This window comes from Schistocerca piceifrons, chromosome 2, assembly GCF_021461385.2.
Source record: "Schistocerca piceifrons isolate TAMUIC-IGC-003096 chromosome 2, iqSchPice1.1, whole genome shotgun sequence".
Taxonomy (NCBI): Eukaryota; Metazoa; Arthropoda; class Insecta; order Orthoptera; family Acrididae; genus Schistocerca; species Schistocerca piceifrons.
This window is the reverse complement of record NC_060139.1, coordinates 204,046,751-204,061,765: the sequence shown is the minus strand read 5'-3', so window position 1 is coordinate 204,061,765 and position 15,015 is coordinate 204,046,751. Positions and strand designations below refer to the sequence as shown.

Sequence of the window (15,015 nt, the reverse complement as noted above, 5' to 3'; positions counted from 1 at the left end):
ACAAACACATTGTTTTTTGTTGAGAATATCAAGGACAAGTTTGGTGAAGTGGAGTCTCTTAGTAAGATGCAGTCACGCACCCTGTTGATCGAAACTTCATCTGCCACCCAATGTGCAGCTCTTTGTGCTTGTGATCGTCTTGGCAATGTCCCAGCGTCTATTACTCCTCACCAATCTTTGAATATGGTCCAGGGAGTGATTTTTCATAGAGACCTCATCCCGCAAACTGATGAGGAACTCCAGGCTAATCTGGAGTGACGCAGCATTCATTATGTTTGACATGTGCAGAAGGGTCGCAAAGACAACTGCACCAATACTGGCACCTTCATTCTGGCTTTTGAGGGTGCTACCCTCCTGGAGAAGGTCAAGGTTATGTGCTACAGATGTGCGTGAAGCTGTATGTCCCACCACCCCCTGTACTGTGGACCCTCTCTGTGGTGACTACGGACACCCTCTCCATGATGGAAGCCCCTGTGCTCAACCACTTGAGTGTATCATTTGTCATGACCACCTCTTCCCTTGCTCACTGGATTGCCCAGATAGAAGAGAGAGAAGATGATTCAAGACTGGATTGTCTCGCCAAAAGTGTGAGAAACTCCATCCAGTGTCACTATCTTCAACTTTTGCCTCTGTTACATCTTTTCCCTCCTGCCTCTTCCTTACTCCAACCCCCTCCCCTCCCCCTTCCCCTCCCTGTCCCCTGCAGTTCCCATGACCTCCTGTCTAGGAGCTGCTCCGCCTCCCTAGCCCAAGAAGTGCCCCCCTTCTTTGGCACCTGCTGGTGATGGGGGTATCCCCCCTGTATCCCTCTCCCCGGTGTCTTTCAGGCTGGAAGCCTCCTACCACAACTCAGCCATGAGACGCCCCACTCATGTGTCCAAGGGTCGCCTTCTCTCTTTCGGTTCCGGATCTTGCAGACACCTGTACTCCCTCTGTGCCCTGCCCTCCTCCATATCCAAAAGAGAAGAAGAAGAAACATAAGTCCCAAGACAAGCCGCCACCCCCAGACACCCTGGAGGTGCCATCTGCCCCCCTCGCAATGAGAGTTTTAAATCTTATTTATGAATGTCACCCCATCCTTGTCAGTGACAACCATTGACCGAGTGACATGACCTCCTCCTGGCTCTGACAGGCTTTTACTAACCATCGACACCTTTTAGTGGTCTTCTTTGATCTGCAAAAGCATACGACATGGCTTGGTGCCATCACATTTCATTTACCCTCCATGACTGGGGCTTCTGTGGCCCCCTTCCGATTTTTATCTGCGAGTTTTTATCTCACCAGCTCTTCCGGGTTTGAGTTGGCACTTCACTCAGTGCCCTCGGATTCAGGAGAATGGTACCCTAAGGTTTCTATACTGAGTGTCACATTCTTCCTCCTAGCCATCAATGGGCTTGTAACCGCTGTTGGGCTTATGGTTACCCCGATGTTGTACATTGAAGATTTTTGCATCTGGTGCAGCTCCCACTCGGTAGCATCTGCTGAGTGCTGCCTCCAAGGTGCCATCCGACTGACCTGTGCGTGGGCCATCACCCATGGCTTCCAGTTTTCTCACTCCAAAACACAGGTTATGCATTTTTGTCTTTGACCCACAGTACACCCCAAACCTGAACTTTATTTACGCAGCCAACTTCTCAATGTTGTAGCACAGTCATGTTTCTTGGTCCTTATTTTTGATGAAAAGCTAACATGGCTGCCCCATATGTATGACACATTCTCACACATCAAGGGATCACCAATTTAGTATTGGAGGGCAGCATGGAGGGTAAAAATCGTAGAGGGAGACCAAGAGATGAATACAGTAAGCAGATTCAGAGGGAAGTTGGTTACGGGTAGGTACTTGGAGACGAAGCAGCTTGCACAGGATAGAGTAGCATGGAGAGCTGCATCAGTCCAGTCTCTGGACTGAAGACCACAACCACAACAAAGACTTCATGCATGCGGAAACTTAATTCTCCCTGCCTCCTGGTCCAAACATCTTAGGTTGCAGACCATACCACTCTTCTCCATCTTTACTGTGCTCTGATCTTGTCCAGACTAGATTATGGTAGTCAGGTTTATGGCTCAGCGGCTCCTTACACTTTGCAACTACTTGACCCTGTTCACCATTGTGGGGTGTCTCTGGCTGTTGGTCCCTTTTGCACTAGTCCCATTGGTGGTCTTCTCACAGAAGCGGGGATTCCCCCTCTACAAATACAATGGAGCCAACACCTGGTTTCTTACACAATCGTCAATTGCCAGTTCCCCGACCATTCTGTGTACCCTGTTGTCTTTGCAAACAAGGGATGTCTCCCTCCTGGCAAACAGCCCGTGGATGGGAGGATTGCATGTGGGCATGTGTCTCACTTCCCCTCTGCCAGGATATCAATCTCCACTCACTGGAATGCACCCCGTGTATTTCCTCCTGTAGCCTTGGATGGTGTCTGGACAACAGATTAGGACCGACCTATTCCAAGGTCCTAAGGTCTCTGTCACCCCTATGGTTTCCTGCCATCTTGTACCTGGCATCTTTGCACAGTTCTACGGTACAACCATCTACTACACTGACGTTTCTAAGACAATCTATAAAGTGGGATACACTTTCACGTCCCCTACTGGCTTAGAACACCATTTATTTCCAGGATCATGAAGAGTGTTCAAAGCAGAGCTTCTAGCCATTCACAGAGCCCTCCATTTTGTTTCCCAGACATCACTCGACAGTGCTTTAATTTGTCAGACTCAATGAGCAGCCTGCAGGCTGTTAACCGATACTACTCTCATCACCCTTTGGTCTCTGCAATCCATGACCTTCTCCCTGCCCCTGGCCATTCCACCTGCTCAGTTGTCTTTTTCTGGGTCCCAAATCATGTGGGTGTCCCAGGGAATGAACTGGCTGACCATTTGGCTAGACAAGCAGACACTTACCCCCCATTCCTTTTCAATGATTCCAGCTGTGGATATGCGGATGTACATCAAATCTCTCTTTGCCCAAATGTGAAATGATATCTGGTGCACTACTGCTCATAGTAATAAATTATACACAATTAAATGCCATCTACACATTGGTCATACCAGGCTCATCCATTGTTTCCTCCTGCGTAACAAACTACCCCCACAATATGATTGTGGAGCCAGACTGACAGTACCCCACATATTGGTGGAATGTCCCCTTTTTTTAGCCCTTCATGCTAAGTATAGTCTTCCCGATTCCTTATTTTAATATTAGCAGACGATTCACAGATGGTTGAACTGGTCCTGAGTTTCCTCCATGAAAGTGGTTTTTGTTTCCAGATATAAGCCTTTGCTTTACTCCTGGAGCAGAGGCAGGGTGGTTGTGTTTGGAACCTCTCTTCATGTCTTCTTGGTCTGGGACCCCATGACCACTCCCCCATGTTAAGACCACCGTTTTTTCCCCAGTCACCCATTATGCCTTTTACTGCATGTGTTTTAACTTCATTATTTTATAATTTGACTACTCTGACTGGATCCGTCAATTTTTGGTGGACCCTCTGTCTTCTGGGAGTTACTTTGGAATCGCAGGACTGATGACATTGCCATTTCATCCCATAAACTCTCTCAGTTAATCAGTCAATCAATGTGGTCAAATGCTTACTATATGTGTGGACTCCTTACAAGGTCTTGCTTGCTGGATGTGTGTTGCCCACTGGAGCATTTGTTAATGGGACCTATATGGCAACTGCGTGAGGTAAGTGCCAACAGTAAAAGTTTACCATTCTGAGAAAGTGGCATAATTTGTGGTAGTTTTGTGGTTGTGAGATGTGGCAGATAAATTCCGTACATTGTGTAGTAGGCTGCATGCCGTCACCATAACGGAATGGCCAAGGAAGGTAACTTGAGGTTTCTGCAGCTGACACTTGGCACCACTGATCACAATGCCAAAATATTGCAGTGTATTGAAAAGAAATGTGAGCTGCTGCTTATGTTCATATGGGGTAGTGAACAGACGAAGATATCACGGAGGTATGTGTAACTGAAGGTGAACTTGAAAAGACTGTTGTCTATAACTCTGCCAAATCTGTGCTGCTTTTGTGGGCTGTAGGATACTTAAAGAAAAGTCCAGATGGAATGATCGTGCTGTCTTGGATGTGTTCTCCTTGTCCAAAGAATTTGCAAGTAAACATTTTTACAATCTAAAACAATGAACACAGAGGCACCTGCTATGGTATGGGTGAAGTTCCGAGTGTTTGGGATTGGATAGCTGTGCAGAATTGTAAGGGTGTCTATAACTCAGTAACTGCTGCAAATTGTATACGTGCCATCCTTTTTTGGGATGAGATAGATGGGTGAAGCCCAGGGACTATTGGTCTGTCTGATGATAGTCTTGAGGCGGTACCATGAGGAAGAGGCACTGTACTGAAGCTGTTACTGTCCCGACGGAGTGTGTGTGTGCATGTGTGCATGGGTGCCTCGGCACCCGCTGAACTGTTTATGGTGGCAGTATTGGAAAGATGTGGTTGCTTGCATGTGCAGTGTTGCAAGTTAGATTGCATAGCATTAAGATTATCTAGATCTGAATGAATTTTGGGCACAGGTCACAGTTCCCTTCACATAAGATGAGCAGCTCTCATCTGACATCTTCATGGTACTGGGTTATCTGCCATAATTCCAGCTACAACTCATGGTTATCATGTATTTTGATGAAATTGGGTGGCTGTGGTTTGGTATCTGTGAAGGCAGTTGTGTGTATGGTGGTGGTCTGCCAGTCACACCAGTAACAGGTTCTCTGCTGCTACGTGTGGAAGAGGTCCCTGTGCCAAATCAGAAGAAAGATATGTTGAAGGAAATTTGCTGCCAGTACAAGCTCTCTGATGTTGCTGGATAAAAAGTGCTATGGGAAAATGTCCTTCAGTCTGAGGCCCAAAGTTCGAGAGGCAGTTCCTATAGCTGTGACACGAAGCATGCTTGGAATCAATAGAGGTGTGACTGACTCTGCCTGCCTGGGTGCAGAATATCGTTGACAGCCATGGGTGTTTCCAGAACAAATTTGCTGATGTGGACCAGGGGTGTGTTTGTTTGGAATGACTCAATGTCGCCACACTCGCAGCGATTGTGAGTGATGTTATTCTCGGCAGCACTTGGGGCAGCTCAGCAGCCTGTAGTTGCTATCATGGTGTGATCCCTGGCTGGGTTCAAGGTGGTAATTGATGTCTGAGAAATCCATGTATTGTTGATGTTGAAACACAGCTAGAAGCCTATCAGCCAAAAATGAATTTTGTTCTGTCATTTCTTTCTCATGTGAGATCATGGCCATCTTAACTGTGATGGTAACTTGATGATCCAGTGTCCAAAGTGCATGGTCTGGCATTAGGGTTGAATCAATTAATATTGATAGGACCTCCAAATCTGAGAAAGTGTCATGGTGCCTACTCATTCTTTGTGAGTGTACTTTTTTACTTCGATGTCCTTGCTAACTGGTGAAGCAATGCTGCCTTTGCCTGTCCTATTTATCTGTAGTTGGTGGTGTCTGAATGATGTCACTAATGGTGTCAGCATACTTGCCTATATGTCTCAGTAGTGTGATGAACTTGGAGCAGTTGTCAAAAATACTGTAGCTGTGCAGAATACACTCAACAACAAGGAACTATGTTGCCAGTTGTTCTGTGCAAAAGGTTGGTAGTTTTGGATGAATTCCAAGTCAATAAGAGTTGCACAGAAATTTTGGCAAGGATGTGGTGGCATGGGAAGTTGGAGAGCAGAGCCGTAGAAGATGAGGTCCCCTGGTCCAAATACAGTGTGGAAGAAAATCCCACAAGAGGTTTATCACATGGCCTGGGTGGCTGGGCTCTACATGATGTCATGAATAGGTTCGGCAGAAATGTTCCTGACATGGCTGGTGTGATAAACTCGGATGCCTTCCCAGTATGTCTGTCTGCAACACACTGATGAATAGCGTCTTGTTGGTATGAAAATATGTTACACTCATTACCAAAATTACCCAGAAGGTTGACAGTCATTACAAATTGTTCATGTCAGTGGTCATTGCTGATACCAACAATACAACACAGGAAGCATCACTTTCATACCTCATGGTGTGACAAAGCAAGCTGGGATCTCTTTACTTCCTTTCTTGTTTTGCCATCTACCCCTTAAATTCATTTCATTTCATTTTTGCCTAATTACCTTTAACATACTTGAGAATAATCTGAATTTCCATGAAAGAGAAAGATTAGCCCTCGGACTCAAGAAATATAACACCAGAACTAATTCTGTGCCTAATTTTTTGAAAGTAATTGATTTACTAATTTATTTTGACTATTCCTAGTTAATATCTTTTGTTATATGGTGAAATCAGTAATTGTTTTGTGACCTAAAAGCTATTGTTGACTTATAAACAAATACAAATTCTGTACTAATTATAAACAATTGGAAGAAGAACTACTAGGATTCTTAAAGAATTTATTTGGCTCTATTCAAAAACATATTATTTGATTCCAAAATAATTACCAGATTTGTTAAAAGCATTGTTTGCATAACTGTATCTGTTAATTTTATTATTTAAACAAATAATTGGGCATAACTTTTGTGATAGAAGTAACTGTTAAAAAGAAGGAATTTTGATAGATCCAGTTAACTGAATGAGTTGTATTTTAATTGTAGTTTCTGTAACTTAAACATTGAACAATGTGTAGTTTCAGTACCTATTATTGTGAGGATGTATAAAGGCCCGACTTCTGGTCCCGAGACAGTCAGTCCGTGACTGATTTTCAGATGGGAAGTCTGTTTTAGTTAGAGGAATAATAATGCGTTAACAGTGAAATTAGTGTACCACAAATAGGCCAAGTGTTAAAACAATGACAGTGTCTGTTCAGTTTATTTGAGAAATAGTGTCACACATACCTTACTGTTCTTCAAGAACTGTGAACTGTGTGGTTAGGTTTTTACTTCTCATAGATGTTCAGCAGCAAACTATTTTAGCAGTATGCTGATATTTGCCTGCAAGCTATTAATGAGGATTATCATTTATCAAAAGTGAACTGGCCATATAAATGTGTAATATTGGGGGTTGTGAACAGTGAATGTAAAGAGCTGTGAAATGCAGCTGTGCAACTGTTGGCTAGATCATTTACAGCAGTCAATGTTGAATTTCCATCCCCCCCCCCATTTTTTGGCCTGTATAACAATGCAGTACGTTGACACCGAGGACTATCAACGAAGAAATAAAGCAGGCGAACGTCACAGTGGGAAACATAGATCAATCATTCTTGCAGATTTGTAGCACTAAATGAAACAGTAGGAAAGTCACTTCTTTACTCAGTGAGTTCATCAGAACTTTAAATGTGTGATGGCTCCATTGTGGGCATATAGGATAAGTGTGTTGAGCAATCTGCAGTAGGTGCTGACATTTGTTGCAAGGTAACTCAACGCGGAGAGGATCCAGGTAGGGACACTCGTAGTGAATAGGGTAAGCAACAAGTGCAGGTAATTACACTTAATTTGCCAAAACTGCAGTACACAGGAGAGTGCTTGCACATACAGCTGTTATTCAGAGTGAACTGCCAGTCAAAGATAATACTGTAGAGGAGGTCTGCCTGTTGATCAAAGATAGAGGAGTTCTGCCCTGTTGATCAAAGAGTTTGCTAAGGCAATTGATGGTTGAGTCGCCACAAACTTCTGCTATAATACAATCCTGAAATTCCCAAAAATTGCTTTAAAGTAGCCAGATTTCTATTGAATTAACTGATTTAGTTTTCAGGTCATTTCTGACCTGTTCATCTACGCACATTATCAACGTTGGAAATTTGCTTACTGTTCAAGTTTTTTTGAGTTCTTAGTGCAAGTTGGCATACGTGAGCATCTTTATATATATCTTGCCATCTTATATATTATTGACTTAATGGTGTTAATTTAATTTTCTACAACTTTCCTTCATTTTGATATGCTGGTAAATTTTGTACTTTCAAGTTTATCTGGGTTAAACTGAAAATTGGGTGGAACTGTGAATAAATTTTCAGATTGGTGTAAGTGGAGGTATTGCAGCAACACTGGGACAAATGGCACCAAACACAGAAGTGCTCACTCAGATGGCAGCAGCTATGGCGGTTGGGGGAGCTATTGGTACAACAATTGCTAAGAAGATTGAGATTACAGATTTACCTCAGTTGGTTGCAGCTTTTCACAGGTGAGAATGGTGTTGTGCCTTTTCCAACTATTTCATACTTTAACAGCTTCATTCAAGAGATCAGGAAAGACATGTAAAGATATAAATTATGAATATGAGCTGGAATGTGATACTGTTAATCACCACATCAAAATTACACTCATAACAATGATTAGTCATTGCTGGATTTACGTATGTCATATGTCATGTCATTGACAAAAATTCTAAGTGTGAAGGGCACCTGTTTCGTTTGAAATAATATTGACACAATTTGTTTTTAGTCCTTATAGCACTTGATGAAACTAAAACATTCACTGGTGAAACATGGTACACATTGAACAACTAGGGCTAGCTGGAAATGCGGGTGTGGTGACTTAGTGGGTCCTAAATTAATGCTTTGTTTCTTGCCTTCCTGAAATTTGTTAATAGAGTTGTGTACCATGACATAGCAAACAAAATACAGGGTGTCCATGGAAGGTACCCCAGTTATAAATTTTAGTAGTATCAGCTGTAAGCATTGTACTTTTGGTTCAGCTCACAATAAAAGAGCAATTCAAACAGATTTAGATGAGTGCTTATGTGAGTATTGCTTTGTTGTTTTGCCATTGCAACATGTGCAAAATGATTACTCCTGAGCATAAAGTGTTTTGTGTTCTGCAGTTTGTTAAGAATGAATCTGTAATTTCAGTTCAAAGTGCATTCCGTTTAAAGTCTAAGTGTGATCTCCCATGTGGCAAGAACATCTGCTGATGGTATACTCAATTTGAAACCCCCTCAGCGGCTCAGCATTCATTTGCTGAGTACGGGCTTGTGACCCTGGGGTTCCTGAGCCGGGGACTGGTAAGCCCTGCCAGCCCTCTGTCACTGTAAGCTCTGGGCATGCTCCAGTGACCATTGTGCAGTGCAGCAGTGGAATGTTGTGTGTTATGGATAATGGGGGGTCTTGGCTTCACTGCCTGGACCACGAGGAAGGTACACACCTCTATAAAAAAAAAAAAAAAACCTTAACCTCAAGGTGTGCTACATGCTGATGAGGTGAATGGCTGTTGAGGTAAAACAGTCTCTGGGACACCTGCCACCCTCCAGTTGCATAAGGCTTGCTAAGGCATGCAGGGCTCTGCCTGGGTTGATGGTTGTTTCCCCAGCATCTTGCGGGATCCCTATGGAATGGTCTCATCAAACTACTACTCCTTACAGAGTGAGTGTACCATCAGGTAGTACCTACAACCACTCATCAAAGAGAGCTTGGTTGGTCAGCCCTCTTGAAAAGAAGTCTCAGAATCATAGTAACAGAGCATTAGTGTGCCGTAACACTTCCACTATAATCAAGCAAATAGGGGAACCTTTGAGAAGGTCTCCCCTTTCTGCATTCACAAGGCATTGGGAGGTATTGCTGAGTCTCTAAAAAGTGTCAAACAACTTTGTAATGGAACATTTATAGTTAAAACTGCTAATTCAACCCAAATATCTAAGCTCCTGGGATGTAAGGCCGTAGATGACCACCGAGTTGTGTCAGAGTTGCATATTAACTTCAGTATGGGTGTGGTTACCTGCTCTAATATAATGGAGGTGGACCCCGCAAAGTTTACTTGAAGAACAGAAAAATATGGGCATCATGGAAGTGCAGAACTGTATGAGGAGAGTCAATGGCAAATTGGGAAAATCAGCAACATTTATTCTAAGTTTAGTACTTCGGAATTACCTGAATATTTCCTTGCAGGCTATATTCATCTTAAGGTTCACTCATTTGTTCCTAACCCAATGTGAAGCTACAAATGTCAACGATTTGGCCATTCCGCTATGGGATGTAATGGGAGGGCTACATGTGGCAATTGTAGAGGCTCAGCTCATGAACAAGGCAATTCTTGTACACTTCCTCTGAAATGTGTGAACTGCTCTGGGGATCATCCAGTGTGGAGCAGGAAGTGTGAGGTTTACTATGAGGAAAGAAAAATTCAGGAGTTGAAAGAGACGCATACCCTATGGTGAAACTAAAACATACTTCCAAAGCTGTGCAACCTCTGGTTTTCACAACTTCTTTTGCATCAGCCCTTAAGATGCCAATCGCCAAGTGTGATGTCTCCATACAAACTCAAGACCACAGATTCAAATGCAAGCACATGTGTTTGTCATTGTGCCTGTGTGGGAAATGCTCCACTTGCAACTGAAATCATTGGGAAGCCATCAACAATGGGCTTACCACCTAAGCCATGAACCACTACCCACCATCAGAAGCCAACTAAGCCATCCCCGCAATCCAGGCAACCACCTCTTCCCTTCAGTAAAGAAAAACATCCTTCAAAAAATAGTTCCAAGTCGAAGAAAGTGGTAGTTAAACCTTCAGATCGGTGAGCTCTCTCCCTCTCTGATGGGGACTATGCTTAGGAGGATGTGGACTTCCAATTGAGGAACCGGAAAGCTGGGAACTAGCTAACGTTCCCCCTGACCTCCCCGGTAAATCACCGCCTCCAAGGGAGAAAGGAAAGAGCAACCATCGCTAAACGACGACTTCCACAGGGTTTTCTGTATTGGAGTAGAATTTAAATGGATATCGTTCACGTTTGGAAGAATTAGAGCTCCTGGTCCTGGAGAAACTGTTCTGCATCTGCTTACGTGAAATGCATCTTAGTCACCAACACATCTACATTACAGGGTTACCACCCATACAGGTGATACTACTGAAAACAGGGCTTAAAGTTGAATGGCTGTCTTCATTCATGACTGATGCCACTCCTCTTCTGTCCCTCTTCCATGGACATGCAAGCAGTTGCCACAAAAGTTCTCCCAAGGCAGTGTCCTCAGTGTCACATTGTTTGTCATCGCTATCAATGGCATTTGCTTCACAGTCAGGAGCCCTGTCAAATGCTCTTTGTTTGTGGATGACTTTGCCATCTTGTGCTCTTCCTCTGATCTTATAATGATGATGAGGCAGCTACTGCTGACCATTAAGAGGCTGGAAACCTGGGGCAGGACAACTGGTTTTCGGTTCTCACGCAAGAAGACTACATGTGTCAATTTTAACCATGTTCGTCGAGGTTTTAACCAACCAGTGCTCACAGTGGGGAACAATATTTTATGTTTTCAAGGCACTATGTGCTTTTTGGGGTTTATTATTTGACTTGAAATTAACTTGGCTCCCACAACTGAAAGACCTACCAACAAAGGGCTTCTAGTTATTGAATATTTTGAAATGCCGTAGCAGAAAAATGTGGGTAGCTGACAGGGCTGCCTCCTGCAGTTTTATAGGGCATTTGTTTGATCACATTTAGATTATGCCACCATGGTCTATGGATCAGCCTGTCCTTCCTACCTCAAGATGTTACATGCTCTTCACCATGAGAGCATTTGGATATTGACTGGAGCCTTTTAGACCAGCCCAGTTCAGAGTGTATGTGCAAAGGCTGGTGAATGACTACTCTGGATTCGGTGACATCTCCTTTTGGCTCGACAGGTGCTGAAAATCTCAGGGTCACCTAGGTCATTGACAATTAGTTTAGTGGTCCAACCCACCTTTGAATGGCTTTTCAGGAATCGGCCCCATGAAACCAAGCCATTTGGGATATGTGCTACAGACCCTCTCAAGGATCTGGATCTATCAGGCATCAAAATTCACAGCCAGGGATGGAGTGCTTTGCTGCCTTGGTCTCTTCAGAGACCCAGAGTGATTTTAATCTTGACACAGTACAAGAAAACTTGTACGCCAGCTTATGTTTTTACAACTTTGTTATAGTCCATTTTAAGTATGTCCCACTGTTTCATTGTTGTTTATGCAGATGGATCCCAGCAAGAGAATGTCCTCCATTGTTCTGCTGTTTTCCCTGACAGAGTTTTTATAGAGTCTGTAAATTCTCTCCAGAATTCACAGACACCACTGAACAAGGTTTCTTGTTTGTTCAGACTTGCTTAGTGCACTGAAAGCACTTCACCAAATGTGTCCAGTAGACCAGCTAATTCAGCTCATCCACGACTCCTTACAGTGGCTCCAAACCCATGGCAACGAGGTGATCTTTTGCTGTATACCTGACAACATCAGGATCCAGGGCAACGACATGGGGACAAAGCTGCCAAGGAAGCATGTCGGGATGGTGCTGTCCATCAATGTCCCATCTCATTGAACACCATCATCTCATTTTCTGACAGACGCATCATACGTCAGTGGGAGACTGAATGGTTGCAGGAGACAGAAAACAAACTGTGGTTGCTCAAATTGACCACAAAGGCTTGGTGGACTTCATGTCAGCCTCACCATTGGAAGGAGGTTCTAGTTACCAAACTGCGCATTGGACATAGCCCTTTGACACATGGGTTCCTCCTCTGGAGGAGAGGATCCACCACTTTGTAAAGTTTGTGGTGTGCCACTTTCAGTTCAACATATTTTGTCAGTGTGTGTGTCCTACATACTGATATTAGGGCAGTCCTCTGTCTTCATGGAGGTCTGCCCACCATCCTCGCAGATACTGATTCCAGTGTTACAAGAGTGGTGAAATTTTGTGAAATGTCAGGGCGCATCCCTAAATTGGTGGGGAAGGGAGATAGACTTTAATACGTTATAAACTGCTCTGCCTATGGGGACAGCCTTTGTCCCCACCCATGAGTTTAGCATGCTGTCTTTTCATCAGGACACTGATGACCACGGTGTTGAGCGCCCCTCACCTCAAATCACCATCATCATCATCATCATCATCAACAATTTGAAGAAAAACCAGATGTGTGTAAAGGTGAAGGCATGAGATGACCAAAAGTGTCTGAAGAATATGTTGGACCATGCCAGAGTTTATGTGACCTCCATAGTCCTAAGAAGTCTGTTCAGAAAGCAAGTCTACAAATTAAGCTGACAAAGTGGAAAGCTTAAAGAAAACGTTTACCCTTGGATCCATATTGGTTACTGTTGGCAAGTGATGAGGCAACTTTCCATCTAATTGAGAAGGTAAATACCCATAAGTTCTTATTTGGGGTCAGAATATCCTCATGAACTTGTACAGTATCGAATAGATTCCCTAAAATCAAAAGTTTTCTGCACTGTGTCCCAACATGAAGTGTATGGACCATTTTTTCCAATGAAGCTACTGTAAGAGGGATGGTTGCAAGAATGGCTCTTTTGCCAGTTAGATGGTGAATCTGAAAACTTTTATCTGGCAAGCAAATGGAGCCCCTCCCCATTGGCGTCTCTTTGTACGAGAGCGATTGAATGTTGAAGTCCCTGACTGTTGGATTGGTCATAATGGTCCATATGATGGAGTTCTCCACATTGACCTGACCTCACACCATGTGATTTTTTCCTTTGGAGCTTATAGAAAACTGTGTCTACATCCTGGCAGTAACTAACAGTTTGCCAAAGTTGAAACACAGAACTGAAGAGGCTATACTGTGCATCCCAAATTTTGGGATTAGAATGGAGTTTATGGTCTGGTGGAAAATTTGTAACATATTTCTGCTACACATTAGGCAAGAAATTGAAAACTCCAGATCTACAAAACAAGATATTCTGTTACTTTTTAGCAACTCCTACAGTGTTTCAGAATTTTGGTCTCAGGGATATCAATCTGTACAGCTCTAATAGTTATGTATAACAAATCTTGACTTCGCCAATACATAGACAATTCATAAAAACATGTGTAAAGTTGTAACAACATGTGTGAAGTTGCCACAAGGTAAACCAACAAAACCAAAATTAAGTCTTAGTGCCGTGCTTTTAATTCCACACGCCTCCACATTACCCCAGAATAATGTACATCTCCCCACGTGTGATGGAAACTTAATTTTATTTCAGTACCTTAATATCAAGTTTTTGAAATCTAAAGCTGCTGAACTTGCTATTCTGCTGAAAGGAAACAGAACAATTTTTTCTGTTAATACACTTTGGATTATTACAAGAAGATATATAAATGTATGTGCCACCATGTTTTAATTTAGTTACAAGCTTCTGCAGACCCAGGCAAAATTAAGGGGATAATACAAGATTTTAGTGCTTACAATTCTGATGTGAGAAAAAAGACATTCAGGAATGATAATTTGCTTAACATGTTGATCTCCCACGATATCTTCTTTGCCAATCACAGTTTTACATGGCATATTTCAGACTTCAATAATTTTACAAATCTGTATAAAAGAGATTTCAGCTTAGGGTTATTTTATGTTAACAGTCTATCAGACCACTGAACTGTGCAGAAAAACTGACAGTTTTGACTCTCTCCCGACCTACAGCTACCTCCACTCATATCCCCATGCCCCTGACTTAGACTCCTACAAACACACCATACCCTATAATATTATCCCTCTTTCTCTGTTCTAATTCCTCTTCTCAGTCGGCAATCAGCCACTCTTCCTGCCTCCTTTCTCTCCTCACCCACTTCATGCAATACAATCCATTACGCCAATAGAGCTGCAGTGCTGGTTGAGACATTATTCCGAAGTAAGTTGCATCGAATGGCACGTCCACATTAAAAATTCTTACTTACTACTTATCAATGTTGTGAAAAGGATAAATTGCTACTCACTGTAAAGACAACACGTTGAGTTGCAGATGGACATGAATGAAAGGACTGTTACATTTGGGCTTTTGACCAAAGCCTTCTTCAGAAAAGAAAACAAAACAAAACACACCACAATACACACACACACACACACACACACACACACACACACACACACGCACACACACACCAAAAAAGTGTATATTAAATGTGTTCTATATGTGAAACCGTTCGGAATAAGGCATATGTCCACATGATGATTTTTTCTTCAGATGAGCATTCCTGTCAAATCACTGAATATTGACCATTCCTCCTGGGACATCCTGTACAATTTGTAATTGTGTGTATTAAATAAGTCTTTGGGGTGATAACTTAATGTCAAATCAAGCAGAATATATTTTGAAAACAAAGATGATGTGACTTACCAAATGAAAGTGCTGGCAG

At 42.9% G+C, this 15,015-nt stretch overlaps 1 protein-coding gene across 2 annotated transcripts in view; it reads left to right on the top strand.

The window, feature by feature from the left end:
• Positions 1 to 15,015, top strand: part of LOC124774957 (NAD(P) transhydrogenase, mitochondrial-like) — a 256,108-nt gene that overhangs the window by 220,450 nt on the left and 20,643 nt on the right. For both annotated transcript variants that reach the window (XM_047249674.1, XM_047249673.1), the window contains exon 12: positions 7,953 to 8,119. In XM_047249674.1, coding sequence (XP_047105630.1) covers positions 7,953 to 8,119 — 167 coding nt within the window. The remainder of the gene's footprint in view (positions 1 to 7,952; positions 8,120 to 15,015) is intronic.